The 11,446-nt window shown below is 37.9% G+C and overlaps 1 protein-coding gene across 1 annotated transcript; it reads left to right on the top strand.

The window, feature by feature from the left end:
* Positions 1-569: 569 nt before the first annotated feature.
* Positions 570-10,389, top strand: pcolce2b (procollagen C-endopeptidase enhancer 2b). The gene is made up of 9 exons (XM_028005294.1): positions 570-802; positions 1,033-1,141; positions 2,802-3,057; positions 4,273-4,397; positions 4,692-4,828; positions 4,936-5,099; positions 6,922-7,005; positions 8,872-9,039; positions 9,383-10,389. Exons 1-9 carry the CDS (start codon positions 585-587, stop codon positions 9,511-9,513), a joined length of 1,392 nt encoding a protein of 463 aa, XP_027861095.1. The 5' UTR covers positions 570-584; the 3' UTR covers positions 9,514-10,389.
* Positions 10,390-11,446: the final 1,057 nt, after the last annotated feature.

The raw sequence follows: 11,446 nt of genomic DNA on the forward strand, positions 1-11,446 counted from the left end.
AACCTTTTGTCTCAAGAAGGTATCAGTCAACTGTCAATATAGCATTTTATATCTCTCTTTTTAAAAATCTTAGGTTATATTACATTTTTGGGGGGAGAAAATGAGAGAATGAGAATTCCCTCTTTCTTTCGGAATTAAACCAGCTTCGTGTTAAATTGGAGACTCACCTTTAGTGTGTCATAAAACTCCAGCAGGTGGCGCTTTCCTTCCACCCACTTGAGATTGACATCTCATCGTCTTTTGACGTTCGTGATGATTCTTTATTATCATTATTAAAATGAATATTGATTTTTTTTCCCTTTTGTCTTAGCCTGGTTAAATTAAATTAAATTGAACTGCAATTCCCTAAAAAGTGGAATACAGAGTTCTTTCTTTCAAGCCCCTGCCACAAGGAGGAATTTGGCTCCAGGAATGTTAAACCCTGCATGAAAGCTCAGTCAAGTTTTATCATGCCATCTTCTAAGTGCTTTCTAGGCCAGGTGAAGTAAGAAGATATTATACACCCTTCCAGCGTCCCCTCCACCCTCCTTTTTTATTGCTCCTAGCTCCGTTCCCTCCTACATCCCAGGACTAACTCTATATTCATGTGCTCGATCTTGCAGTTGCTCAAACTCCCCACAGCAACTCCCGGGCACACCAGCCCTCCATCGCCTCCACAGCTTCAGCCGCTCAGCGCAATGCCACGGAGTGAAAACAGGCGCAGCGCCTGCTCCGTTCACAACACCATGTGGAGGTCATGCAGTATCTTTTGCGCATGGACTCTGCTCTTCCTCACAGAAGTCTGTGCGCAGTCTCAGCGGAGGTATATCTTTATTTTCGTATTATTTCGAATGTATGCAACAGAAAGGGTGACGAGGACGACAAGAGGGATTTCGAGAGGAATATTTTGCAATCTGAGCTGCCTCTGGTCATATATTTAAGCACCCAATGTGTTTTTATTTGCTAATAACTTATTAAAATTCAGATCACGTTATGTTTTTTTAAATCCTGTTTTGTTATAATGTCATTATTATGTGTAAAATTCCCCTTCAGAACAATCTTTACATGTGGCGGAAACATCACAGAGGAGTCTGGAGTCATCGGAAGCCAAGGTTACCCAGGAGTTTACCCTCCAAACACCAAATGTGTGTGGAGAATCACAGTGAGTCCAGTTAGCTGCATATTTACCCGTTTGTTAACCATGACTAAGGAATATGATGGAGAAAAAAGTTTGATAGTTCTAAAAATTCTAAAGAGTTGAACTAGTCAAATATGACAGATCTAACTACTAGTTTCATTCTAAAAATACTTCTGAGCAGCCACATCAGACTGAGTCTGTTCCTTCTTTAGCTGCTTGGCTCTCTTAGATAACTAAAGCATTCTGCTTTAGAGTAGATTAAGATGCTGCTCTGTACAGTATATCCCTACCAGCTCTGCATGTGGAATGTGTAGAACTGGTAGAAAAATGTATCTTTAAAAAAAAGTTTCCAGACTTTGACTGGGCCATTTTAATACTTAGCATACTTTGATCTGAACCATTCCCTTGTAACTGTGGATGTATGTTAAGAGTTGTGTCATGTTATGCGGTGAGAGGTGGTGAGGGAGACGCTGGGGACCCACGTTAGTTAAATGAAATGACAATTTAATGAAGTCAGAAATCCAAAAATCCAAAATCCAGGCAGCACAGAATGAGCAGGAGGCTAAAAGCTCAAGGCTGGTAGCAAGTGGCATAACAAAACCAACGACAGACTTTATGGCAGACAAGACAAGGACCCGACGAGGAACAAGGAACACAGGTGGGATTAAATACACAGAGGGTAAGCAGGGAAACGAGACACAGCAATCTGGGAACAATCAAGGGGTAGACAGGACAACACAGAGACTCAATAGACACAGAAACATAAAATAAACTCAAAGAAAACTCAAATCCTCACAAGCTGTCCTGGAAGGTGAACCTCTGTACCAGTCCAAAGTCATTCACACCCTCTAACAGGTTTACAAGTACCTGTTAGAGGGTGTAGCTTCACCTAGTTCAGCCCATCTTCCTTGTTGTGGTTGAGAAAAGGAACCCAACGTCACTATGGTGAGGGTAGCATATTTAAGATAATGTCATTGTTAGTTTTCTAACAAAAAATATAAATTACAATCTCATCTGATCATCTTCATCCTTGCTGTGTCTCCTGCATGTCTTCTGAAGAACTGGAAACAAAATTTATCATGGCTTTTTTTTCAGCAATGTACTTTTTTTGTTGATGTGCAGTGAAGGGCAGATTTGAGCAGTAGTTGGGCTCTTGATAGAATTTCCCACTTGAGCTGTGGATCTGTGCAGCTCCACCAAAATCACAATTTATCCATTGATGAAAACCAAAAACCAGGAGTTATTTTCCATCTACTTCAAAATAATGCACAACTTTGTATTGATGTATGATATGAAACCCAAATGAAATGCTTAGAAGCAGTAAAATACCACATTGATTAGGCAGTTTGCTTTTGCCATTATTGGCTGTTTAGTTTGGAACACATTACCAACTGAGTTTAATCAGATTTCTGAAATTAGATTTCAGAAATCTGATTATTTTAAACAAAGGTTAAAAGTTGGATGAAAGACAAAGCGGCATTCTTTCACTTATTGTGTCTTGACACAGATCATATTTGATGTGGAAGATATTTGTTTATTATTGTTTATGAATTATTTGCATTGGAAGTTGTTTTTTTACATTTTACTAACGCCATGCACTAGAGTGAATGCAGCAAGTAAAACTGTGTCATCATTAAAAAATGACTGTTATTGTGTACTATGCCATGTGAAATTTTCAACCTAGGTTCCTGAAGGCAAGGTGGTCGTACTGTCATTTCGCTTCATTGATCTGGAGAACGACAACCTTTGTCGCTATGACTACGTGGATGTACACAGTGGTCATGTCAATGGGCAGAGACTTGGTCGTTTCTGTGGGACCTTCAAGCCCGGATCCCTCGTGTCCACAGGCAACAAGATGCTCCTGCAGATGGTGTCTGATGCCAACACTGCTGGCAGTGGCTTCCTTGCAGATTTCTTTGCTGGCCATTCTCATGAGAGAGGTAGGCAAGAAGATAGGAATATGGTTACGGAAGGTATATTCTGACAGCGACTGTCTCAGGTTTTCAGGCTCGTAGTGAGCACTGTGATGGTGTTGCAAAAGAAGTTGTTCTCGGACTGTGTAAGATAAAGGGATCCTACACCATATAGGACAGAATTTTCTTTCATTCATTTCCAGATTGTAATGAAAAAGAAAACAAAGCTGGAACTTTGTCTTTACATTGTTAAACTGTGCAAAAGCTAAAAATGAAAATGTCTAAATAGAAAATTGTTTTTACAGCATTACATCCAATTTCCTTTTTTTGAAAGTCTTTTTTTTTCAAACCCATGAAACCCATGAGTTGCTGGATGAGAAACCACCGATAAGAGTCAATAAAAAAGAAGAAAAGAAAAAGAAAGTAGTGCAATACAAGTCCTATTTGAATTAATTGATTTGTGTTTTACTCTTTGAAATAAAATTTATTTAGCCCCGATGTCAAAGAAAGCATCAAAATAGCCTGTTATTGGAATAATAAATTAAAAGCCAACTTAAGAATCGAATTGTTTCATGATTTGTGGAACATAATAAAAAAGCCAAAACTTCTAGAATGTTTGAATGAGTCTGGAAATGTATGGAATTTTGAAATGTGAACTAGTTTGTACAATGGAAATGACCTTAATTGTTTAGAAAGTGCTATTTGCATTTTAGCTTTTGGTGTTTAAATTGTCCAGTACATGACTTGAAAACAAAAAATCCTGCAAAGTAACCTAGTGGTGCATGTCAGTTTTTACTCTCAGCATGATGTGGAATTTCTCACTGCTGTACCTTTTTTTTGTTGTAGTTCTTCTGGGGAGGAATTCAGTTAAAAGCCACAGTCTAAAGTATCACTTAGAGATAAATGAGTATTTTTCTGTTTTATGTCTCAACTACCGTCTTTTCTGTGGAATTTTAATGGATGGTTCCTTGTACTTATCCATGTTCACGGCTGTAATGGATACCGTCTCAGTATCCAGTTTGCTGGACTATGTCTTTATCGTAGCAACAAAAATAGGTTCATATCTGAGAAAACGACATACTCTATTTTTGTAACAGAGGTCAAATTCTTTTCACATGCAGAAAATAAGTTCAGAAGTTCACACTGACTGAACACATTTTAGAGGAGCTCTTAAGTAATAAATAACATTTGAAAAATCATCCACTGAAAAACAGTTTGACATTTCACCCTCTGTCTTCATAGGTGACCAGTACTGTGGAGGCAGACTTGATAAGCCGTCTGGGACTTTCAAAACACCTAACTGGCCTGAAAAGGACTATCCAGCCGGTGTCAGCTGCTTCTGGCATATAGTGGCTCCAAAAAACCAGGTCAGTCAACTGAAACTACAGAGGCACCTCAGTAAATACAAAACATATAGGTCCATTAATTAAATACAAAAAATGCAACACATCTGATATAAAGCATTTACACATGGGAAATTAGAGTAAGAAGTTTGGGGTGCAGTATCCAAGCATAATAATGAAATATTTAGTTAAAGGATTTTTTTTTTTTTTGTGATATTCGAATGAACAAATATTCCCTTGAACTTTGTGCAGTATCCATTACTTAGAAGAATGAAGGGCTATAAAGACAATTCATCTGTGAATTATTTACTGCTGCAGATCATCGAAGTAAAGTTTGAGAAGTTCGATGTGGAGCGGGACAACTACTGCCGCTATGACCACGTCTCCATTTTCAATGGGGCAGAAATAAATGATGCCAAAAGAATCGGCAAATACTGCGGAGACAGCCCCCCAGCGTAGGTGATTTCTGTCATGCAGAAGGTACTATTTTCTAGTAAAAATCTCCATCCTGTGACTTCATCCCAGTTCATCATTGATCCTTCTTTTGTGCGCTGCTCTTTAGGCCAGTGTTCTCGGAGGGGAATCACCTCCTGATCCAGTTCTTGTCCGATCTCAGCTTGACTGCGGATGGCTTCATCGGACACTACAAGTTCAGACCGAAGAAGCTGCCCATCACCACCACACCACCAACCACCACCCCACAGCCGATCACTACTAGGCCCATACGTACGTACTAATTTGATTCCTACAACAACAACAACAAAAAAAAAATATATATATATATATATATATGTATATATATATATATATATATATATCAACTAAAAGAATAGTTGGATATCCATTTGTTGATCTAACTATTGCACATCTCACACTTATTGGGAACACTTAATTTTAGATGCATGAGCTCACACTAAAAATATAGAAAAATACAACCATTAATTGGAGTACATTTATTAAGTAGATTAAAATAATTAAAAATAATTATTTTCAATAAACAAGAATATTTTTGGATAACCCTATTTTGCTTAAAGAACAGTACTTAATCTTTTTCTTGAGCATTTAGCTTTTCTTTTGATGGGTGCCGAGAGGGCCATGAAAGAGTGTTAATTTTTTGACTGTGGTTACCCTGTTAAAAAATGTGATGGTCACCCATTTTCAGTTTCCTGCTACACATCAATTTCAAAGAATGTTTGATGCAAGACAAAGAGTCCAAGATCATCACAGGTTCTTCACAATAGTTAACATTTTTCAAGATATGAATTTATTATCATTTCACATCAAACTCAATTGGAGTATTTGTTGCCAAAGAACTTGATCTTAACTTGTTCTTACCAGAGCGCACAGCTTCATTTACCATTTGAGTAGTGTTTGGAAAATCCCACATGTTTGATGAAAGGACAAAAAAGTGGCTCTTCCTTCTTAAATAATAAGTTGGCATGTAGTTACAAATTAGTGGTTGTTATGGAGACTTGGTGACCTCAAAGATGCTGCAGTTCCTGCCCTTCCACGAGGCAAGAGAAGTTTGGATCCTCCTCCAGCTTATTTTATTTTATTTTTTTGTCATAGTTGCTTTAATTTCTTGATTGGGACAGTGTGTGCTGTAGCAGTAGAATGGGCCATCCGTGCTTTGATTCCTGAACGTTTGATCTAGGCTGCTCGTCTTTCTCTGTTATTCTTCCGTCCACCTTCTGATTGCTGAAAACGCAGGCCACTAACATCACATAATCTACTGAAAAAAACTTCAAGTATGGAGTTTTTTTAGTTTTGTTTTGCTTTTTTTTTTTTTGCATTTTTATAGTGTGAGATTTTGCTGCCACAATAAAAGATTTATTTTAAGGCTTTTTACACAACTTTACCAGGAATCCCAATAAATGTTGATGATACTGTACTTTGATCATCAATAAGTGTTATAGTATGACACACTAAAAGTAATTTTAGATAGAAAAGTAAAGTGAAAAGGCACAAAGTTTCTTCTGAAGAGAAAACACAGTCTTGGACATGGAAAGTCCCCATTAGCAGCACATATTCCACCAGAGCTGATCCTAAAAGTGTGTGTTTGCTACCATTTCCCCTGAGTAAACTGTAGATTAAACAAGTTGACTTGCAGTGAGGGCATGGGTCTGTGCCCACAATCATGGCACATTTTCATATTCAAACACTCATGTTCCCACACACTATTGCTTTTTCCCTTAGTCAGGCCAGGTTATTTTGGCAGACCCCCCATGTGATGATGTCATTCTGGGATACTACTTTCTGTTTGTGTCATCCTCCCTGCTGTTCTTTTTTCCAGTGAAAACATATTTAGTCAGTCACCTTGTATTTTCTTGAAGCCATATTTCTTCCCTTTATAGATTCTAACTTGAAAAACAGATGTTTTTCCATTCCATTATTTTATTATTGGTCTTCAAAGTTGACAGCGAAGAGAGTATTGTGTAACTGAAAGTATCCAGTGAAGAAACCACAAGAAAGCAGATGTAGCCATAACTTATATGCTTGCATCAATGGTTGACAAAACTTACATGTGCATGTGTGTGCCCTCCTCCAGCTCTGAAGTACTCCGCCGCCTTGTGTCAGCAGACGTGCAAAAGACAAGGAACCCTTGAGAGCAATTACTGCTCCAGCAATTTTGGTGAGAACATCAATGCAAATTGTGGTTCATATAACCCTCATAAATTACCCTAATTAATAGATCACAGCTGATATTGACTTGCCAGGGTGTGTATTGGGTTGTGGAACTATTGCAAATATGTTAATCGCAACCAGCCCTTCAGCTGAGGATCAGTATATTAGCTGAAGTTCTTGACAGCCAACCCCCGCCCCGTAAGTAGCTGTTTACAGTCCTGATCATGTCCTCTCTCTTTTTTTTTCTTCTTGCAACTGAAAGACTGCCTTGATAGGCAGTCAGAAACTGAAGTACTGTACACATTCGGTGCACAGTAACCTCCAGTATGAACATAAACACACTCACACACCTAGAGCCCGAAGGTAACTTGGTGTAAACAAACAGACTGTGAGATGTTAGCTGCATACGTGTTAGATCTGCACTTGGATTTGAGCCAGAAACCGATGAGCAAACGATGTGGAAAACATCCCCTGCATGTTGTGGTTAGGGGGAATTTAGCTTATGATATTAGAAGTGGTGAGACAGTAGACTGAAAACATTCTTGGCTAATCAATGCTTTAAGTCTTAAAACAGCTGGTGTTTAATCTAGTTCAGTTCTCTTTGATCCGTCCAAAGCGGTTCTCTGGTCTGTGTAACAGTAGCAACCGGCTGAGAAAGCCACTCTGGATATTCTCAGCTCTGTCAGTGCAGACATAGTGGTGCCATCAGTGCAGAGAGCTCAGTTTTTTTCCTTTACGTTCTCTTTATCTATGATTCCTCTAGGGTCACTTGCCAGCCGTTACTGCATTTCCATGAGTCTGAACAAGAACATGGAGTCCTTCTTCTGGAGGCTCCAGTCAGACTAAACAGGAAGTTATTTTAACCCCCACTTCATTGCATTTTTTAACAGTGGGGGGAAGTGGAAGCTTTGCTTTATATTAGAAGATAATTGGTTTCTTATGGACTTTTTCTGGAGATGAGATCTGATCTTTTAATTTTACCCCATTACTAAACGCTTTAAATTTCACATTATGCACTCAATTATGATCACTGCCAAGACATAAATATTCAATAATAATTGCTAGAATTATCAAGTTACAAACAATTACTTGGATGTATACATTTGAGTCTACATGTGTAATTCTGAGCCCTGCATGGATAAGAGAGAATCTAAATTAAGATCAAACTTATGCTGCTGATTCTTGTTCTTAAAATAACTTTGCAATGTTTTATGTTTAATCATTAAATCATTAAAGAAGATAGGAGGATGGTTCAAATACACAGTTAAAAGCTCAACATCAACATGACAGTTTATGCACATAATGGGTTTATGTAAACTTTTCAGTAAAACTGTATTTGACATTCTCTACGTCAATGACACCTTTGGTATTGTATTGTTTGACTTTCTGAAGGAGCTTTATGGCTCATGGCTGACGAACAGATTTGAGAAAGGCCAGGCGGGAGGTGTTGCGGCTCAACATCAAATGTTCAGAGACGATCTTGTTAACTCACAATGCCACTTCACAATGCCACTTTTACGGCTTCACTGCACTTCAAAGACAAGATAATAAAAGAACCAAAAAAATGATTGGACAAATACTGTCCTCATCTCGTTTATTAATAGTAAAGATGAAACCGAAAATTTCTGCACTGCAGCTGTTACATTCTTAGCTTACATTCTTTTTTTTTTCCCCTACCCCCTCCTGACAAGAAACTTGATGTAGACTTCTTTATAAAAACCTGCATGCAGTATTTAACTAGGAAAAGTTCTCATTGAGATCTAAAATAAGTAAAATTGTTTCAGAAAGTACACATGCAGAACTGCATTATTATTACAATTTAAGCACTTTTGCTTGCCGTCCCTTATTCTCCTTTCTTTTGCGTCTGTGACAGTGATAACTGGAACGGTCATTACTGCGGCGATGAGAGGAGGAAGCATGTACGCCACCATTTCCATTATCAATGTGTATAAAGAAGGCAGCCTGGCAATCCAGCAGGCGGGGAAAACAATGAGCATCAAGATCATTATCCTGTGCAAAAAGTGTCCATTAATCAGACGAGGTATGTGCTATGATACTGCTGGAATTAAATCACCTTTTCTCAAATGTTTAAAAAAAATAATGTTATGTAAATGCTCATAGTTACAATGCAGCTCCCACGTTGACTGTTTTAAACAACAAACGGCTTTGAGTTTGCCTCTTCTCCTTTGCCGATCTATCCGAGGTGTTAGGTAAGCGGCAGAACTCACTGTCCAAATAGTCAACAACAAGTAAATATGTTTATATGTCTTCATATAAACATAGGGCATACAGACCTGCCACATGCAGACTCTCATGTCGGGCCTCCCTGAATGTCTCTGCTGTTCCGCCACTGCATTCAGGTGTTTTTTGTGTGACCTCACCAGGCTTGAACTACATCTTCATGGGTCAGGTGGACGAGGAGGGCCGGGGGAAGATCGCCCCGCACCACTTTGTCATGGCCTTCAAGAAGAAGAACCGAAAAGGACTAAATGTTCTGAAAAACAGGCAGTGCTGATCTTTCCCCGTTGCGCGTTGAGGATCTCCGTGGTGCTGTTCCTGCCTGAAAAGGCTCAGCTGTGGATGGAAACAACTAGGCAGGAAACAAAGCTCCTTTTCAATGACACAAAACCAAAGCTGGGTGCAGAGCCGGCGCAGCAAAACAATGAATGTGTATGTTTCATTAAATTAAGGGTAACACACATTGGTTCATTTATTAGGACAATTTTTTTTTGCCAATTGGGCACATGCACCCTTGAGTAATTGCAGGTTGTCTCCTGTTTAAAAGAACAGCTTGTCATGTAGTTGTTTAAACTAAGATTAATGAGTAAAAAATGAGTTCAAATTTCTTCTTCTATCCACAGATTGTTCCCTGCATTCCTGTCATGATTCTCACAGAGATTAAATTGTAGCCACTTAGAAAAACATTCCTCCATTTATTGATTTATTTTTTTGGCTGCACATCTGTTCTGGTATCCCAAAGTGGCACTTTCATTTTAACACGAATCCAAGCTACTTTTTAATATTTAAAAAAAATAAAGCTGTGGACTATAATGTGAAAAAAGGCTTCTTGAATTTGACATTCTTTTCTAATATCTGATGTGATTTTTTTTTATTTTTTACAATCAGCTAAAAATATTCTGTTTAGTTTTTAGGAACAGTTTAGATGTTGTAAATGTGGTGACTAAAGTGCAATAATTATTCATTCTTAAAAATGGTTTTCCAATTTTATGTTAAAATACTGACATTTATTGACGCAAACCACCAGTATCAGCTCATGTCATTTAAATACTGTCACCTTTTTATTAATTCAATTATTTTCATATACATAAGATTATAAATATTATTTATAAAGCATTGTTGTTATCCTACCTAATAAAACTCTGACATTTTCCTTTTGTCTGTCTGTTTGAAGCTATGCCCTGTTTAGCTTCGTGGTGGGTCAGGCATGCGACATGTGACATACGCATGGTCTGCTAGTAGACTGTTGCTAGAATTGATGAGCAGAACAAAAAGGGTGTAATTCTATTTTTTGAAAAGATGTTCTGTTTAGCAGCTAACACCTGCAGCAAATAACTTTCATAAAGTCTTCATTTAGTATAAATTCAAGAGGCTGATGCAAACGACTTGTCCAAAAGAGGCAAAACTGACACAGACGTCTCAAACAACTCCAGTCCCAACAAAATCATGTTTGTGCAAACTAAATTTCATGAATATTATATATATTTTTTTTGCATTAGGTAGTTATTTAGGCAGAAGCAGATCAGCATTTATACAGCAAATGGGAGGAAGAGGTAGTGCTCTACCAGTGATCTTTCTGTGTGAAACATATAAAAGAATGTCTACTTATACTTTTATAATAATTTTGCTTTTTGCACATCAGTTACTCTGATCAGAAACTTGTTTCTTTCTCAGAAGGGATTTGGCAGAAAAAGATCATTGGGAGGCATGCCGAATCCTTTCTTTAGTTCCAGTGTAAATAACCATTACACTGGAACCATTACCCAACCATCCAATGCAGCTATGAAGACAGTATAAAAGTTCATAACACAGTGTTTGTATAAAAACTATGATGTTTACACAAGGTTAGAGATTTTTTTGCTTTTTCTTTTAAGGCAGTTGTAGTCTGCGTTGGTTGTGTAACCTCTTGGTTCCTATTTCACATATGAAGAACACTGGTGGTGCACCACCTCAAGTCTTCATTCTTACAGATGCACAGATCTGTTTGAGGTTGATATCTAGCTGTGGGTTTTTGTAGCCTTCCTGCATTGGGTGTGCACCACATATTTGTAATAGGAACATAGGATTTAACTATTTTAAAGCAAATACGCAATGATCACAAAGTTGACATTTTAAGCCCTTCTTTTCTTCCTTCTTTCCTTCCTCATTTCCTTGCTCCCTCCCTTCTTTTTTGCAGGAAATGCAAATTTTTCTAGTTTTGATTAAATTTA

The sequence above is a fragment of the Xiphophorus couchianus genome, chromosome 21 (genome assembly GCF_001444195.1).
Source record: "Xiphophorus couchianus chromosome 21, X_couchianus-1.0, whole genome shotgun sequence".
In the NCBI taxonomy this organism is placed as follows: domain Eukaryota; kingdom Metazoa; phylum Chordata; class Actinopteri; order Cyprinodontiformes; family Poeciliidae; genus Xiphophorus; species Xiphophorus couchianus.

What these genes read in the sequence shown, in the direction of transcription:
- pcolce2b (XM_028005294.1), top strand. Translation starts at nt 585, where the DNA reads ATGTGCTCGATCTTGCAGTTGCTCAAACTCCCCACAGCAACTCCCGGG. An exon ending in TGTGCGCAGTCTCAGCGGAG is followed by an intron (nt 803 to 1,032) that starts GTATATCTTTAT and finishes ATTCCCCTTCAG; the next exon opens with AACAATCTTTACATGTGGCG. An exon ending in GTGTCCATTAATCAGACGAG is followed by an intron (nt 9,040 to 9,382) that starts GTATGTGCTATG and finishes TGACCTCACCAG; the next exon opens with GCTTGAACTACATCTTCATG.